The following is a 20,153-nucleotide window of genomic DNA, read 5'->3' as shown; positions in this document are numbered from 1 at the left end:
CGCTACACTCCTGTTATTAGTCAGAAATAGGTGTGGCGGTGGTACCACCGAAATTGAATCACGAAGGATTCTGCCACGAGTCGAAATTCGAATATTCGAAAAATATACACAAAGTTTTGTAAAACTTTTGTGGCGTAGGATTTAAATAAATATAGAAATAGGATTGAGGTTTTTGTGGTTTCATCGCAGCAGTAACGAAATGTAAAGCTTACGAATACCAGGAAAAGTTTAAAAGCGAGCATTTATGTGTTGGTATAAAACAAATAAATATAATTAACTTTTAAATAAAATAATGAAATTTATTAATTGGTAAACTTTATTAACTACGAGCTTTTGCCCGCGGCTTCGCTCGCGTTACGAAGTAATATTTTCCTTCCCTATTTTATCCCCTTGGGGGTAGAATTGATCAAAATCCTTTCTTAGCGGATGCCTACGTCATAACATCTACCTGCATGCCAAATTTCAACCCGATCTGTCCAGTGGTTTGGGCTGTGCGTTGATAGATCACTATGTCATGTCAGTCAGTCACCTTTGAGTTATATATATTTAGATGTTAGGTTAGGTTAGGTTAGTATATATTGTCTACTTACTTATTACTTAAAATAGCTGTATTAAACTGTGTTCTTTAAGAGAGTGGCAAATAAGACGTACTGTTTTGAGGCGTTCCAGCTCAGTCGGCAGGGAGAGCAGCGTGTCTGTGGTTGATCTCAGATAGGACTAATCTTACATGGGATTGCTAACACATGTTCATGGGGACAGTAGCCACTTACCATCAGGTGGATTGCATGGTCGTTTGCTACCTCTATACTATAAAAAATAACATCATAAAGAACTTCCTCTTTTAGGGTTCCGTACCCAGAGGATAAACGCGTCTGTCTGTCTGTCTGCCCGTTTGTCTATCATATAGGTCCATCCCAAAATCGAATTTATAAATAAAATGCAAAAATTCCATAACTCTTCTTTTTCATTAATACACATTCGCAAAACTTACAGATCGTGTATTGCAAATGAAAAAATGTTTCTATCAATTTTTGTTGAACTTAACTTTATATTACCTACTAATTTCACATGTATGTAATAAATGTAGCTTACCTTAAGAAAATGAATTTGAAGACGGGACCCATTAGGCCCTTTATGATGGCGGAGGCGTTGAGATGACATCTTCCGTGTAGTACTATGCCGTTCACCTGTTGAAGATAAATTACAAAATTAGAATTCTGAAATCTGAATTTTAGGTTATATCTCGTTAGTTATATCTCGTTAGGTTATATCTCGTTAGTTAGTCAAAGAAAATATGCCTTTGGAAGATTTAAATCTCGCGCCCGGTCGGGTGATGGATGGGTGACCGGCACTGACTATTGAACTGTATAAATAGACCGGTTAAAATTTTCACAATGCTCTTAAGGCTCTCACACTTTTAAGACTCCTATGACAACAAGTACTAAAAAAAATTACAATGTTGTGGTACGGAATCTGTCGTGTGCGTATTCGAATCGCACTTAGCCAATTATTTTAAATACCAAATATTAATTAATTATTTTCCTTATACTACACCAAGATTTAAATATCTCAAGTGTACCACAACGGTTGCTCGCAAGATTATAATCCCATGCAGTGCATACGTCGAACCGCGATCTCTTGAGCCTCCTGTTGGCGCTGCGCCAAGTGGCTCGTTAGACTCTGGATTCATTATTGATGGATTAGCGGTTTTGCTGAGTCTTATTTTACTATATAATATAAAGCAATACGTTATATTACATATGCAATGATAATTTTACTGGTGGCCTGAGGTCTAAATCCTAGGCACGGATCTCTGATTTGTCAAAGTTATGTGCGTATTACAAATTCATAACTTGCCTTAACGGCGAAGGAAGACGTCGTGAGCAAACCTATATACCTAAAAGAAGTTCTCAAAGGTGTGTGAAGTCTACCAATACATGGCAAGCGTGGTGGACTATTCTAATCGTTCTCATTCTGGGAGGATACCCATGCCAAGCAGTGGGACAGTAATGGATTGACGACAAATCTATCACTGTAACGCTGCTGTCAATTTAGATTTCTTTCCTGGCTCTAGGTATTTTTGTAATTGGATTAAAAATTGTCAATTATTTTCCTTATACAACCCAGATGGAAATATCTCAAGTGTACCGCGACCGTTGCTCGCATAATTATAATCCCATGCAGTGCATGCGTCGAACCGCGATCTCTTGAGCCTGCTGTTGTTGGCGCTGCGCCAAGTGGCTCGTTAGAATCTGGGTTCATTATTGATGGATTAGCGATTGTGCTGAGTCAGTCACAGAAAATGTGGGGCATATTTTGTTATATTATATTATAATTTCTTTGGTATCATTATTAAAATTGATAAGTAATGTTAATGAGAGATAATTCGTACATACATTAAAAAGATACGGGTACTAAAACTTTTTAAAGGCTTTAAACGCATTGAAAGGCTGTCTGTTTATGAGTTTACATGTTTATCAATTTGTGCAAGTTTTTCCCACTCTAGATCGAAATTTAACAATGTCTAGTATGAAAAAAATGTCAATTTCTAGAATGATCTTTGGTAGGCAGAACATTAGATGGATCGATTATTAACAATGGATGTATATGAATTTAAGAGAAAAATTAACGACAATGTTAAGCATTTAAATTAAAAGATTTAAGGTCAATCCACAATAATGCAAATAAGAAAACGCAAATTTTAAAAATATTCTAGGTACTTGGTCCTACCAACATCCGTAATTGACACCCATTAAACGCACCTACGAGTATAAATTCGGTTCTTAACTGTGGGTGTTCAATAAAACACCCTACGCACACCTTTATAGGTCCTGTCCAAATTAAGCCCGGATACAGGCGAAGACAAGCTATTCTTGCGCTCAAGAATGCACATAAACCACATTATACCAGATGCACCGTGCTTACAATTGTTACAGATTGTTATTGTTATGTTTACGTTTGTAATGTATTTTGTGGCGTGTAATTGTTATGTTGTACACACAAATCAACTCTAATGCTCCATCTGCACGTTTGCATTTGTTTTTATTGAATCGAATCAAATCAGTATTTATTTGCAAATAAGGCTGTGCAATTGGTCTTCAATTAATATAATCTCCTTTTTTTTTTTGCTAAAAGCATGCAAATATAAAATTATAGTCAGTATTATAATTATTAGTTAAGCTTATGTCAATAATTTTGTAGAATACCTTTCAGATTTAATTTTTAACCCCTGTCAATATTTTATTTACTAATGTGACATTAAAAAAAACATCATTTAAATATTAATTAATGGTGTAATAACATTTTCTTAATAATTTTTAATATTATTTTTGATAAGGTGTGACACGACCGGAGGTGGCATAATTTTACGTTATTATAGCGTTTTACCTACAATCTCAATTGACACCTCTTAAAACTCACCCTTAAATGTCAAAATCTGGGTGTTCAGTAAAACATCCAACGCACACCTTTACAAGTCCTGTCCAAATTGAGCCTGGAAACAGGCCCAGAACAGCTATTCTTGCGCTCAAGAATGCACATAAACCACGTTATACCAGATGCACTGCGCCTAACAATTGTTACAGATTGTTATTGTTATGTTTATTTGTAATGTATTTTGTGGCGTGTAATTGTTATCTTCTATTAACAAACCAAGTCAAATGCTCTATCTGCACGTTTGTATTTGTTTTTAATCAAATAAATCAAATCAGTCTTCATTTGCAAATAAGTTTGTACAATAGGTGTCCAATAATAGGTATAATGTCCTTTTATTTTGTATATAGTATAAAATATGAAATTATGATATATAATTTTTTTAACCAATATAAATATTTAATTCACTAATGACACATTGAAATAATTATATCATTTAAATATTCATTAATTGTGTAATAACATTTTCTTAATAATTTCCTTTATAAAGGTTTGTTGAGACGAAATTTTGACACCCCTTATAAGTCACCCTTAAAAGTCAAAGTCTGGTTGTTCAGTAAAACACCCAACCCACACCTTTACAAGTCCTGTCCAAATTGAGCCTGGAAACAGGCCCAGAACAGCTATTCTTGCGCTCAAGATTGCACATAAACCACGTTATACCAGATGCACCGTGCCTAACAATTGTTACAGATTGTTATTGTTATGTTTACGTTTGAATAGCATCTAGTTTGTTAATGCATTTTGTGGCATGTAATTGTTATTGTTAGGTTGCATCTACAAACTCGCGCAACTCTAAACCTATAAATGCACAAATGTGTGGACGCGTTGCAAGCACTTGCGTCTAATTTCGTTTGATTTTTTAAAAATCGATACTTCTTTAGATCGGCTACAAGCTTTTGGAAACCTACACAAATCAAAACAATTTCTATCCTTCAATCAATCTCTATCTCTATCCGCATATTAGAATTTATAACGATCGCCCAGTGATTAAAATTTTATCAAAACTCGTAAAATTGTAGTCTAAGCATTTTTATAATGAAACCTTAAGTAATAACGAAAGAAATTAATTATCTTGTTTTGTCTTTTAAGGAAAACATCGTGAGGAAACCTACACATTTGTATAATTAGGTACTCGAACGAAGCCGCAGGCGAAAACTAGCTAGCAATAAACGTTGAGTAAACGTTACGTTAGTTATAACAATACCGTATAAACTGCATTTTGGCGCCAAAAACAACTCGATTACATCTGTTTGGTTCTGTAGTTACCAGTTATTTTTAGCCTGTGATTATAATGTTGTTTATTTTTAGCTGCGAATGGATCTCATCGCTGAAGACTGAAAATGAAATGAAGGTCTGTTTTGACTGTCTGTTTGTTTGTCCTAACAAATCTTGGTAATGGTAGAGCCAATTTTGATAAGAGTTTGTTACAAAAATAGAAAACTTTTGCTGATCCTTTGCTGGGTACGTACAGTTCTATTGACGGAATGAGAAGCATAAGGTACCTAGTCTAATAGGCTAGCCAAGTGTGGATTGTTACGGTTCTCTTTACACAATGAGAAGCGTTAGGTAGTCTACTATCGGCGCGGTCTCCCTGTAGTTCCGGGACAAGAATAGGGCTACGGTATCCCCTGCCTGTCGTATGAGGCGACTAAAAGGGGGGCTCTGGGTCGTGGGTGGCAAGAGTGGGAGCTCGAACCGCCCGGCCAACGGCCCCGGGAAGGGTGTAAGATCTCTCAATTACTTAGGTTTCCTAGCAACATTTGAAATTTTAGCGCTCACGAATTTAGAAAAAAATCCGGTGCATTCAAGGGATTCGAACCTCGATCCTCCATTATCACAACATTTATCACAGTGTCCAGCATATTATGATATTAATTATAATATTATATTAATTTGTCAACATATAGTAAGTAGGTACTCGTTTTTATCCTTTAACTTAATTATTTATTAATCACTCCAATATTTTGTATTTGTAAATTTGTTTATTTAAATCGAAAATAAATAAGCTCACGTATAAGAAAACAAATTTATCTACTAATTCATGCACGGAAGTGGTCTTACAACTTCCACGGACTTTCCAATACTTAGTCAACTTTAAGCTGCCTTCACAACTAACTGGATCGAACTTTACGTAAATCCACAAAGTTAACATCGTAAACAAAACAGTAACAGTGGATTAACTAAATTGTTATAAAAACAAAAAAACACCCTTTTTTTCATAATATAGGAGTAGCAGACGAGCATGCAATCCATCTGATGGAAAGGCTACTGCCGCCCATGGACATCCGTAATAAATCCCAGATAGGATTAGATATTCCTACCTGAGATCGACCACAGATGCGCCGCAACCCCTGAGGACTAACCTGGAAAGCCTCGGAAAAGTATGTCTCCGTAACCACACCCTTCAAACAAGAACACAGCTGTGCTTAACGCTGTTGTTATGAGGCAGAAATAGGTGTGGCGGTGGTGCCTTCGAACACCTTCGAAACTTCTTAGTCAGAGTATCAACGTATCTGTGATCGGCAGATGGAACCTCTGTATTTTAGTTGGTTACAGATGTCCATGAGCGGCAGCGGGCACTTAAGATAAAGTCGCCCGCATAGTACATACCAATTTAATACTATCATTAACAAAAAACCCGACCAATTTATAAAAGTACATTGACCAGCGAATTTACTCCTAACGAAGGGCGTATGCAAATCCATCGGCTTAAACCCGTCAAGAGATGACAAGAAACAAAGAAAGAATAAAACGAAATAAGTCTTCCAAAATAAATTACAGTCTAATCTCGCGAAGTCCGCCAATCAGTCGGTCGTTATCCTCTGTTCGTTCATTCAGTCACTCATTCGTCTTGTTCGCGCATTTTCAGGGTTCCGTACGCAAAAGGTAAAAACGGAACCCTATTAATAAGCCTTCGCTGTCGGTCCGTCTGTCACAGGGCTCTATCTCCTGAACCGTAATAGATAGACACTTGAAATTGTTAAATAGTTAGTGAATTGTTAAAAAAATCAAGTTTCAAGACCGCTATGACAAGAAATACTAAAAATAAAAAAGTTGAAAATACATGGGGGTCGCTATACAATAAACCACAATTTTTCAATATTTTTAGCTTTATCTATTGAAACAATGGATGAATGAACAAACGATGAAGACATTTAAAATTTTCATTTTCAATGCATTTACTTAAATGGCTGCTAAAATAACAAATACTAAAATTTTCAAGTGTATCTACGAGTATTACGGTTTAAAGGTAAATCCCTACGAAGGAAGGACAGACGGCAGAGTCTTAGTAATAGGGTTCCGTTCTTACACTTTGGGTGCAGAACCCTAAAAATAAAAAAAATATGATTTTTTGTGATACGGAATCCTCTGTGTAAGTTCGACTTACACTTGGCCAATTTTTTGTTACTTTCGTTCAACGTTTTGGCGTTGCTCCAATTGTGAGAACATAGCGTTTACCCGTGACTATACTTGTTTATCTTAAACGTAATTAATTAAAGCACTAGATGTATCCGTTTCGTGTAATCTTTCCTAGCTTTCTTTGTTGTTGAATCTCAAATTCGATTTCGAATTCTTCCTCACTAATGTAAAGCGTCTATTTGTTTGAATCACGCGAAAACTGCGTGGTTTTGATGTCAAATTTCTTGTTTGAAAGCGTATGATTAGACTAGAAAAATTGGTAAATATTTTCTCCCTACGGCAGTGCTTCTCAATCTTTTTCGTCGCATAAAATTTTTGTATGTAAAAATATTCCCCGACCCCCTACCTCCTCTTCTATTTGTAACTTTTATTTATTATTAGAAATATTAAATTTGTTAAATATTTTTATTTATTTTTTGAACTAAGTACGTACGTAAGCAAGTAAAAAGGATATATTAAATTTAAAAGGAAACGGATTTCATTAAATTTAAAAGTTAATTACTAAAAATATGTTTTTGATGTTTATATTGTTTTTCTTCTTTTTTACTGAGGTTTCGCGACCCTTCGTATCTCTCTTACAGAGTGACCCCCTGTGCTCCCCTAGGGGGTCAAAATCCACACTTTGAAAAACGCTGCATTACGAGTACAATCGATTGATTTAACCCTATTTGAAGTGAGCAGCAATCAGATTCGATATAGGCTCATTTGCCACTTATCTATATTACATTTCCTATATATTTATATCGATTACATGACAAACAATTTTATATAGATATATGAGTAGTAAAACGCACGGCAAGGTTTACGACTCAAGTTCTGGGAGTCGTAAAATTTATTTCAGCAAACAATTTATATATAATACAAAGGACAGCTTTCTAGACCTTCAATGTCAAATTCTAGTTATTTCGACACTGCTAGTTAATCTAATTAATCTTCTCTAGTAGGAAGTTTTTGAATTACACGATGTAGGAAGAATATTTTTGAAAAAAAAAACAGGCGTCAAAAACCTCTTCTCAATCGGTTTTTTTTTGGAAAACAGCACATTTTTTTTTACTATATACCTAGATAGATTAATTTGATGAATATGTGAGTCAATCAATATTTTGATTTTTGAGGAATATTTTTATAACGCCAAAGTAGGAAACTGGATGTTTATCAGTCTCCCTGATTGTAAGTGATGTGCCATACTTTTCCGAAGCGAAAATAATCGTAGTTGGAACGTCTAAATAATGTCCCATGAAATAGTGTATATCTAAGGTGTGTGTGTGTATAATATACACACACACACACACACACACACACACACACAACACATACAGAAAGCGAACGGAAGCATATTTTTAATATTTATGAGGAAGGCTGGAAAATTTCGGCATAGTTGGACTTGCGTCTTATGTTTGTTATGTTTTGGGGGAGATTGGGGAACACATATTTTATATAGTTTCTTGTGAATACCTAAAAAGATACGATAGTAATAACAACAGTTTAAACGTTCCTGTATTTTGGTTTAAAGTGTGTGGTAAGGGAGACATACTTATCCGAGGCGTTCCAGGTTAGCCCTCAGGGGTAGCGGCGCATCTTTGGCCGATCTCAGATAGGAATATAATCCTATCCGGGGTTGATTACAGATGTCCATGGCGGCAGTCGCCATTTACCATCAGATGGACTACATGCTGGTCTGCTACTCCTATATTATAAAGTTGGAACATGTAATGTCTCATGAAATAGTGTATTTATTCTTAGGTATAAGACACACACAACACATATAAAGTGAGAACGGAAGCATATTTTTAATATTTATGAGGAAGGCTGGAAAATTTCGGCGTTGTTGGGCTTGCGTCTTTTGTTATGTTTTGGGGGAGATTGGGGAATACACATGTTATATTGTATGGGTTGTTGAATAGTTTCTTGGGAATACGTGAATAGTTATGATAGTATAGTAGATAGTTTGGTTATCAGGGTGTAGGGGGTTGATTAACATGTACTTTTATGTAATAATTCGATTGAAAAGTGGTGAATTGTCCTCTAGGCTTGTAACGTTACGAAGCATATTGTATCATGTCGTATCGTATTAGATCGTATTGTGTAGTATCTATCGCATCGAATCACATAGAATCGTACCGTATCGTGTCGTATCGTATTGCATCGTATCGTAGCGTAGCGTATTGTATCGTAGCGTATCGTATCGTATCATATAGTACTGTATCATACCGTATTGTACCGTAAACTATATAGCTTACGGTACAATACAGTATGATATTCATACCTACTATAGTAGGTATTTTATCGTATTGTATCGTATCATATCGTATAATCGGTAACATATATCTAAACAAATAAAAATCTGCAAACCTTTCCAATAATTAGAAGCCAATATCATGCCATTTTTTGCAAAATTTACTCTCCCCATTTTCGAAAACACCCCAAAAAACGTATAAGTAATATTAAAAAGCAAATAAAAGGATATACATATATTGTGTTCGTAATACAATTCAATTAAGATATTTTCTCCCACTGTCTAATCTTCGCCTAATCTATCAGTTGGCATCAGTCCCCATGATTCATCTTACAACAATAGATTGGGTCTACAGACAGACGGACGCTTTGTACGTATTTGTGTTATTTCTGAGTTGGCACTGGATTCTATATAGTGAGTTTGTGTTGTATATTGATTAGTTTTCGATGATTGGTCGAATGATAATCAAAATAATTGAGAATATGATAACAAAAAAAGCTTATCAAAATAAAAATAAAAGTCGACATTTTTATAATACAGAAGTAGCAAGCGAACATGATAAGTGGCTACTGTAATCAACCCCAGATAGGATTAGATATTCCTACCTGAGGTCTGGCACAGATACGCCGCTACCCCTGAAGACTAAGTTCAAACGCCTCGGAAAAGTATCTCATCAAACCAGAATACAGCAGCGCTTAACACTGTTTTTAATAGGCAGATACAGGTGTGGCGGTGGTGTAGTCGAAACCCCAAAGATCTACCACTTAGAAAGACCTACTTCCGAGAAATCTACCACCTTCAAACTACCACTTCATAGGGTTCTAACTTTAAATAGTAGAGTTTGAACACCCTAATATAGAGTTCTAATAGGTTCGACTACTTCAAATCAAGACACAGAATAGTTAATTACTGTTATTGTTGTTGTTATTGTTAGAAATTGATGTAGAGCTTGCATAACAGTGATGCTAAATTTGAACTTTATAGAGTTATACCTTTTAATGTAGATTTTGAACACTAATAGCTTCGACACAACTTTACATTTAGAGATGTTTTGAACAGTAATAGCTTCGACAGAACTCTACACTTAGACATCAGAACTCTACATAAGCGTTCAAAATGAGAAATGGTATAAATTTCTCATCTCGACATTTACGTGATGTTAACATTTCCGTCGCTCTATCTATCAGGTGACACTGAGATATTTTGGCTAAATCTCTATCAGAGAGTAGCTTTTAAATGTATTTTCATGTTTTGGCAAACGATCGGTTTTAGTTTTTGTATAATATAGGAGTAGCACACGAGCATGCAGTCCACCTAATGGTAAGTGGCTACTGCCGCCCATGTACATCTGTAATCAACCCCAGATGGAATTAAATATTCCAACCTGAGGTCGGCCACAAATGCGCCGCTATCCCTGAGGACTCAGCTGGAATGCCGCAAAAAGTATGTCTCCCTTACCACACCCTTCGAACCAGAACACAGCAGCACTTAACTGCTGTTATTAGGCAGAAATAGGTGTGACGGTGATGCCGCCGGAGCCGTACCACACAGGGTTCTACCACCTTCTCGATTTTGGTTATTACATAATTCAATTATGACAACGAAATTTATTTCGTTTTTGTAATTCATATTGCAGAATTTTAGTTCCGATACATTGAGATATTTTGGCAAAATCTCTATCAGTGAGCAACTATTAAATGTATTTTCACGTTTTGGCACACGATCGGTTTTAGTTTTTGCAATATTTGTGATTAATTTTATGTCTGGCAGATTAGCGCGAGGAAACTTTTATTTTTGTGTTTGTTTTTATTTATTGGTTGCGACAACAGCAAGTGTTCTTATTATATTCCATCATTCGTATTTAAAAAAAATATAATATTGCTTTATCTCCAGCGATTGAAATCGGTTTAATCTTTCGTATTTTAACTCCTGATAAAATGTCATCAGAACTATTTCAGAGGCATTACTGTGTTCCGGTTATGGTAAGGGGACAGTCTAGAAGAAACCCTGATAGGAAAGGTTTTAAATGTGGTAGAACTCTCAATGGGTTAACTCCGGCAGTACCACCGCCACGCTTATTTCTACCTAATAAAGTGTTAAGCGCTGCTGCATTCTGGTTTGAGGGTGTGGTAAAGGAGGCATGCTTTTCCGCGGCATTCCAGCTTAGTCCTTAGGGGTAGCGGCGCATCTGTGACCGACCTTAGGTAGAAATCTAAACTTATCTGGGATTTATTACAGATGTCCATGGGCGGCGCTAGCCACTTACCAACAGGTGGACTGCACGATCGTCTGCTACTCTTATATTATAAAAAATAAATAAAAAAGAGCAACTAAAAACTATATAGGTACTTTTATTCAGTAGTACACAAAACTTGGTATCGAAAATACTATTACCATAGACTACTTGAAGAATCAAATTGGACCAAGTCTAGTACCCTTCACAAGTTGAGGGTTACATATATAACAACCCTGAATCCTTTCCCGGCTGAAGTATCGTTAAGAACATTTCCGAGATTCTGAACAATTGGTGAATTGATTCAACGATTCTTTGGAAAATTTTCGGAAAGATACGTCGTAATTTGGAATATTTTGACAGGCAATACCTCTTAATGATAAATGATTTACTTCAAAAGAGAGTTTTCAAAATTGAAATTAAAAAGTTTCAGAGTCCTGCATAAACTCTCATGAACTATTGCAGTATATTAAAATTGTCTATGTTTTGAAATCTAGAGACACACAAACACAAATTACCAAACACCCAGACCCCCAACAGATATTAAAACGAATCGCTTAGAAAAAGCTGCACAGCAAATCGACGGTCCCTACGTATAAAGCGACATGTCGAAAACGCAGGTTTACAGGAGAGTGTAATTAAGGTTCAAACCACTCTAGAAATAATTCTCTATACAATTATAAGATTTTCTTTTTTTATAATGTTGTTATAGCTTTCGAAAGTTTGTACTAATATTTTTAAATATTGTTTTTTTTTTATATTTACCAGAAAAACTGACAGATGACTGTTTCTACGTGAAAACGCAAATAAAAGCATGCCAGACAAGTCTGAGATACAACTTTATACGTAGGAAACATGAAAACGGTATTGATATCTTACTCAGATTTTACATTGATGTCTTACTTTTGTAGGTTAGAAAAACCATAACATTTTTTTGTGTTCTTACTTATTATTTAAAGCGGAAAATATGCTTTTTAGACGTGATGTTAAGTAAGACATGACCGCGTTTATGCCGAGTGGCGCGCTTTTTAAGACATAGTACAAAACGATAAGTATAGATATCCGCATGTACGACACCTATTTCCTGTAATTGTTATACTTGTTCTCTTATACGAATGGTAAATCTAGTAAAATACATCATATTTAAAGAAAAATCTTATATAGGCATAAGCGTATGGACATATGCAATATGCAATCAAAAAAAATGCAATTTTTGACATGTCGCTTTATACGTAGGGACCGTCGAAACATTCGACCCTAAAACCCTTTGTATATTAGCAAGTTAGGGCGCGCTACGAGGATTTTGCAAATCTTAACCTGACGGCTTTGCTTTTCTTGCAGAACTGCATGCTATGAAGTTAAAGCCTTGGATCCCTGTGGTTATGATTGTTTGGAATTTGTTAAACCTTTTCAAGGTTTAAGATCATAGAACACTGGTTGGCTGCTAACTCTCTATCTCCAGTTTTCCAGTTTATCTCCTACGGGACACGATGTAGCGACCCGTGCTTTCCATGCCGGGGCAAACAGGCTTTCTACACTCACAGCCCCACACTAGGATTCCCTGTGTCGTAGGTGCCATGGACACACACATAGACGAATACACAAACACCCAGACCCAGAAACAGAAATCTAAATTCATCAGTTAAATGTCTGTCTGGCCGGGAATCGAACCCGGGGCCCTCTGCGCGTCAGACCGGTATGGTAACCGCTCCGCCACGCGGGTCGTCAAAAGGCTCAGTAGGCAAATGCCATCATTACTTATCGTGGAAGTGAATACCTTTAAATATGTTACGAGTACTCACGACACGCGGTTTTAATTTCTTTTTACCGATATATTTATTTGTAACACATAAAATGTCTCAATTCCGCTATAATATTTGTTGTATGGGTACAACCCTTATGATTTTAGAATATTTTTATCTACTGGGGTACAGATGCTCTGGCAACGCTTAGTACACATAACTGTGAATCAAAAAAACATTTTTTCATTTTCATTTTTCATTTTTTCATAAACTGATCTTACCTCCAAGATTTCGTCACCAACGTTGATAGGCGGGGACGCCTTCGATGCGGACCCCTCAGGGTGCATCCCGCACACGAAGACCGCCATGCGACTCCGGTCCCGGTGCCCGGCCAGACTGAGCCCCAAGCCCCACTTGGGCGCCCGCTCCAGCCGCACCACCACGACACTCTCGCCGAGCGACGCATACTTCTTCTTGATTTTATCTGGAAAGATGTTGCACTTTAGTTGTCTGAAGAAAAGACCAGACCTGTCAGACAAATCAAATAGATTTTTTCTAAAAATAAATGTGATATCTCTCCTCTCCCCGAATGCCGGCTGACTTACTTTTCTTTTTTTATAGTATAGGAATAGCAGACAATCACGCAGTCCATTTGATGGTAAGTGGCTGCTGCCACTCATGAACATTTGTAATCAACCCGAGATAATATTAAATTCCTGACTAAAGTCGGTAACAGATAGGCGGATACCCTTGAGGACTAAGCTGGAATGCCTCGGAAAAGTATTTCTCCCTTACCACTTCTTTCAAACCAGAACACAGCAAACCTACACAGAATACGTAAACCTACATTCCTTAATACATAACTTTGAAAAATCAGATATGCCTGAATTTGAACCACGGACCCTCAGAATCAGTGTCAGCGTATAACCACCAGGCTATCACTATAAAATGTTCCCTTTACAAATTCTTTATTACATATGTTAAGCAATACATATGATATTATTATATCATACTAGCTGACCCGGCACACGTTGTGTTGCCATATAAATAAAAAGATGTTATGGGTGAACAACCCTTATCACTTAGGGGTATGAAAAATAGATAGTAGCCGATTCTCAGACCTACTGAATATGCATATAAAATTTGGTGAAAATCGGCAAAGCCGTTTCGGAGGAGTACGGTAACTAACATTGCGACACGAGAATTTTATATATAAGATTATATGATATGAATTATTTTGTAATAACATGTCAAGATATACATTTGTTCCTCATAGTGATAACACAACACTATTTTTAACCGCCTTCCCGAAGGAAAGAGGTACGGCTAGTGTAACATATTAGTTTTATACTAAAAACGAGACATCGCTTTGATTATGTTTTTTAGTAGGGCCGAGGAATATTAATTTTTATTTTGCTAGATATTGGTATGATTGCCAATCAGAAATAATTTAGCGGTCTTACACACAGAAAAAAAGTTGAGCTTATTTTTATAATTCAGCGTTGAGTGTCTAAGAAAAAAAAAGTTAAGAAGTTATGCTTCATGTTGTTATTTTTTAATATGTGCCAAAGGAAAGCACATTTTTATCTAAAAATCACCCATAGATTAGTAAAGATACTTCGCCGCCTTGAAATCGAATGAAGCCACAAACGGCTAATTAGAAAGTTCTTTTTTGAATTCTTGACAAATAAAAACATTTTTAGAGAAAATTTACGAATAAATAACTGATACTGCGTAGTTTACATAATAAATATATTATTATTTCAAATATTTTAGGGACATTTTAGCACGGAGACGTGACAAAACTTTTTTACGCAACTATTTCAATTCTCAAAACTGGGTACATTTTCTTGTTAGGAGTGAGTAATCTTTACTAATCTATGTATTCATTATAGTTTATCATGATCTCGGTTTGGAAAAACGCGCCAATTGTGCATCCCAAAGATTTTCTCGCGGACTTTGGACTGAAGAATCGACAAATGGGACAATCCCGTTCAAAATGGAACGTATTTTTTTATTCCTTATACCTATGGTAACAACACTTTGCTTTGGAGAAACGGGACAATTATGCTGTGTTATTTCAAACATTTTCTCGTACACATCGAAAAAAGAACCGAAATAGGGAAGGTCCCGTTGAAAACGAGACTTATGGTCACATTACTTATACCCGTATATTCTCCAAGTTTGTTCCCATCGTGGCTTCAGCGCGATCCTTACAAATGAGATTTGCAGGAAAATAGAATCGTGCCAGTAAAATTGTAGAGCGAAAGTAGAGCAAAATAGAGTTCTTGTAAAATGTAGGTTTTGGATGATAACAATACATTTTTGTATCACTATTTTCTTTTTACACTATTATCTTAAGTAAACTGCTCAAATATTATAATTTAATAGAGTTTTCATGATTAAATGTTTAGTAATGAATGATATCCTATTTTAGGGTTCTGTAGTCAAAGGGTAAAACGGAACCCTATTCCTAAGCCTCTGCTGTCTGTTCTTCTGTTCTACGTTCACAGGGCTTTATTTCTTGAAACGTAATAAATTATACATACAAACAGCTATAACAACAAAAACATAAAATAAAAACGTTGAAAATACATAAGGGTCGATTCAAACAAAACCGCTTTTTTTCGAAAAATAGCAATTTAATAATTGTAATTCAAAGTAGTTGGCATCAAAAATATAAAATAAAATTGAAATGTCTGTCTGTAATGTCTAAACAACTGTCATTTTATAAACTCATTTCTTAGTGCAAAAAATAAAATCGGTTTTTATTTTGATTGTCAGTCAGTTTGTTATGGATACATCTAAATTTACGGCACACATATTTCTGCCATATAACAGCAGTGTTAAGCGCTGCTGTGTTCTGGTTTGAAGGGGTTCATTTATGTACCACTTTATGTACCAGTGCCATCTATCGAAAATTGGTCTTACCAACTCCCAAGCCCTCGTGGGCTCTTGGACAACAATTTTGCTAAAGATCATCACTTGATCAAATGTATAGTTTCCGATTCTATAACTACTTACGAATTAAAAATTAACTAAAAAAACCTTTTCCCACGGATTAAATTGTGAATCTAAACCATTCTAAAGTACCCTTGAACACACACAACAAATTTCATCAAAATCAGTCCAGTCGTTTAGGAGGAGTTCAGTGACATACACACGCACATAAGAAATATATATATAAAGATTTCCCTAAGTCACCCTGAACAACAAAATATCTTAAAAACAGTCGCCAACATCACAAATCAGTTTTTCACATCATTTACGTATAGCAATCAAACCTTATAAATTCAATAGTGAATACACTTGACCCAGTAACGTGTTGGCGATACAGTGACATTGCAATAATGAGCACAGACTCAAAATATATCTATATTAAAATTAAACTACTTGTAATTTACACTTTAATTGAAATAAATGTTGGTTTAGTACATAGTTTTGAAGTCGGCGCTCAATATATTTCGTTGGATAGCGGCGTAAATAGCATGTCCAATATGAGAGCCGACTTCAGAAATATGTACTAAACCACCATTTATTATTTTTTACTTTGTAGTGAAAAAGAAGTCGGTTGTATATTTTTGTTAAAAAAATCACCCTTTTTAGTGACGACATACTAACGTTTATATGAATATAATATAATATTTGAATAAAAAGTCTACTGAAAAAACTTACAAACGCACTAGTCGCCCCTACGATGATTGAAAGTTCCCCTCGATTCTTTGGTTTGCCATCATCAGACCCTGACTTTCTTATAATGGACCACCAGAACACAGCAGCGTTAAACACCGCTGTTATAAGGCAGAAATAGGTGTGGCGGTAGGTATACGCCGGTCGGAATAGGTATACGTCGGAGTTGAACTTCAGAGGATTCTACCACCTTTCATTTATGTAATCTACAATATACTTGACAAAAATTTGAAATAAACTTTATCAAAAAATATTACGTCGAAAATTTGTTTTGATCTCCTTGAAACAATAAGACCTTTGAAATCTCTTAAGCATTATTATTTTATGTTTCGTAAATTATTTCCAAATCTATTCAAACTCAAGCCGAAAATAACAAAATAAAATAGAGGCAGCCATTCGCACCGACACAATTATACTCCGCCGGTACTTATTCGACCTTTATTTGTTTACAAATAATGTGTAAATCATTACAGGCCGGCAATAGGCAGTTTCGTATATAGGCACCTCTCTATAGTATATAGGAAACTGTATAAAGAGGTCTTACTGTATTTAAATAGAGAAATATAGGGTAAGTTATACAAAATATGCTTCAAGTTACATTATGCAAGTTGGTAGAACCCTTGAAGGTGGTAGAACCTTTTGTGGTTCGACTCCGGCGGCACCACCGCCACACCTATTTCTACCTAATAACAGCAGTGTTAGGCGCTGCTGTGTTCCGGTTTGAAGGGTGTGGTAAGGGAGACAAACTTTTCCGAGGCGTTCCAGCTTGGTCCTCAGGGGTAGCGGAGCATCTGTGGCCGACCTTAGGTAGGAATATCTAATCCTATCTGGTGTTGATTACAGATGTCGATGGGCGGCAGTAGCCACTTACCATCAGGTGGACTGCATGCTCGTTTGCTACTCCTATATTATAAAAAAAAATGCAAATGCAAAAAAATATGCAACTAATATATGACCATGCAGTTTCTCTGATGGTGAGTGGCTACCGTCGCCAATGGATATATGTGATCAACTCCAAATGGAATTTCCATGAAGACTAAGTAGGGATGCCACGTAAAAGAGTTCATTACAATGCAAGCATTCTATCTGATAAGTAGCCACTGTCGCTCATGGATATCTATAATTAATCCCAGGTAGGATTGGACTCCTATGGAGATCATAGATACGTCCTGTCTGTAAGGTCTAAGTTAGAATGTCTCGTATTTATTATTCTTTACCACACCCTTCAAAACAGAACACAGCGACGCTTTACACAGCTATTATTAGAAATAAGTGTGGCGGTGATTCCTCTGGAGTCCACACACGAAACATTTTACACACTTTTTCTACCAGTCAACCTTAAGGATGTGCAGAAAATATAAAGGCGGCGCAAAATACATTTAATATTTAAGATAATTAAAAGAAGAAAAAAATATATATAGAAAAAAGAAAACAAAATAATAGAAGGATAGAAAAAGAAAGTCAAACATGAAAATATAAAGAAAAGAGAGTGAAAAAAGGACATGTAAATAGATATATAGCAAATAAATAGATAACTAGGATAAGCAACGAACAAATATAAAATGCAATTACTTATTTAATATTAGATTTTTTCACACTTCTAATCTAAGACGAAATTAATGTTATTTGTGGTTCGACTCTAGAGACACCACCTCTTTATCTGCCTGCTTATCCATCCATACCTATATCTGCCTTATAACAACAGTGTTAAGCGCTGCTGTGTTCCAGTTTGAAGGGTGTGGTAAAAGAGACGATATTTAACAAGCCACAACTTAGTCCACCAGATAGGACTCTAACCTTATCTGGGTTTGATTACAGACGGTCGTAGATGACGGTGGCCACTTATCATCAGGTGGACTGCATGCTCCTTTGCTATATTTAAAAAAAATATCTGAAAAACTATTGTGAAATCTCCCTCTAAGAAACGTAAAACCTTCATTAATTTATGATAACTTAAAGCCCTTAAAGTTCATATCTATGAGAAACACGATAATTTCCAACTTACAAACTCGGTAACTAATACTTTAATTCAGCGCAATCTTTGCTCAAGTTATCTGGGTCAGTTGTTCCCAAAGTGTACCGAGTTGCTTGGCTTGGCAGTTGCCGGAGCACTCAGTTCTAATATGCTTACGATATTGGTCGGCCAAGTTGAGCGATTTCGAAGTTCGATCATTGTAGAGTGGCGTATTCATTTCCATACGTAGGTACGTATTTTAAGTAGCTTTTCTCCATATTATTTACGGAACTTAATGATTTTTACACTTGTGTGCCAGAATGATGTGATTAAAGGTAGTTATGGTTCAACTCCGGAGGTACCACCGTCACACTTACTTCTGCATTATAACAGCAGGGTTGAGCGATGCTTTGTTCTGGTTTAAAGAGTGTGGTAAAATACACACACTTTTCCGAGGGATTTCTACTTAGTCCTCAAGGGTAACAACACATCTGTGACCGACCTGCAGGTCTTATATTATCTGGGTTTGATTTTAAACGGCCATGGATGGCAGTGGTCACTTATTATTCGGTGGACTGCATGCTCCTTTGCTATTTTCATTTTATATAAAAAACCTGAAAATATATCATGAAAAATCCATTTCAAAAAACCTTAAACCTTCATTAAAAAGTGTCAAAAATGTAAAACCTTGATAAAATTATGATAATGTCAAGTCCTTAATGTTCATATCTGTAAGAAACACGATAATTTCCAACTTACAAACTCGGTAACTAATACTTTAATTCAGCGCAATCTTTGCCCAAGTTATCTGGGTCAGTTGTTCCCAAAGTGTACCAAGTTGCTTGGTACAGTTGCCGGAGCACTCAGTTTTAATATGCTTACGATATTGGTAGGCCAAGTTGAGCGATTTCGAAGTTCGATCATTGTAGAGTGTGATATTCATTTCCTTACGTACCTAATTTTAAGTAAAGTATGTTTAAATATTTTAAGTAATACATATGTAGTAAGTAAGAACAGTTACTCACTAAGATAATATACATAAATTTACTGTATATGTTAATCATTTCTGTATCTTATGTTGTCCTAATTAAATAAATAAAGAAATAAATGTACTTTATGGACCTCATTTTTACACGCTTTATATTAGCTTCACTTGTATGTTTGTCAGTGAGTAACTCCGTTTTTCAGTAGAAAGAGATCAACATACATCCTTATCTTACCCTGCATGTACGAAAGAATGAAATAGAATACTTTTCTACTTTTTAGTTGATTTTATCATAAAAGCGTGTTTTTTTAGTTTTTTATAACTATATTTATTTAACATATTGGGCTAGCAGGAGGGTAATGTTTTTCGAGCGTATGAAGAGGACATACGTATATTACGTATAAGTAATTTAATCAGAATATTTAAAATATTTTTTCATTTATAAAATAAATTGGATT

The 20,153-nt window shown here is 35.7% G+C and overlaps 1 protein-coding gene across 1 annotated transcript in view; it reads right to left on the bottom strand.

The window, feature by feature from the left end:
* LOC140754959 (multiple PDZ domain protein) overlaps positions 1-20,153 on the bottom strand; it is a 193,711-nt gene that overhangs the window by 27,940 nt on the left and 145,618 nt on the right. The window contains exons 25-26 of the mRNA XM_073090118.1: positions 13,348-13,550; positions 1,093-1,187 (exon numbers count right to left, since the gene is read on the bottom strand). Coding sequence (XP_072946219.1) covers positions 1,093-1,187; positions 13,348-13,550 — 298 coding nt within the window. The remainder of the gene's footprint in view (positions 1-1,092; positions 1,188-13,347; positions 13,551-20,153) is intronic.

Source organism: Epargyreus clarus, unplaced genomic scaffold, assembly GCF_041222505.1.
Source record: "Epargyreus clarus isolate Ecla_fem2 unplaced genomic scaffold, WU_Ecla_fem_2.2 ptg000032l, whole genome shotgun sequence".
NCBI lineage: Eukaryota > Metazoa > Arthropoda > Insecta > Lepidoptera > Hesperiidae > Epargyreus > Epargyreus clarus.
The sequence above is the reverse complement of the archived record's forward strand: the minus strand, read 5'-3'. Positions and strand labels throughout refer to the sequence as shown.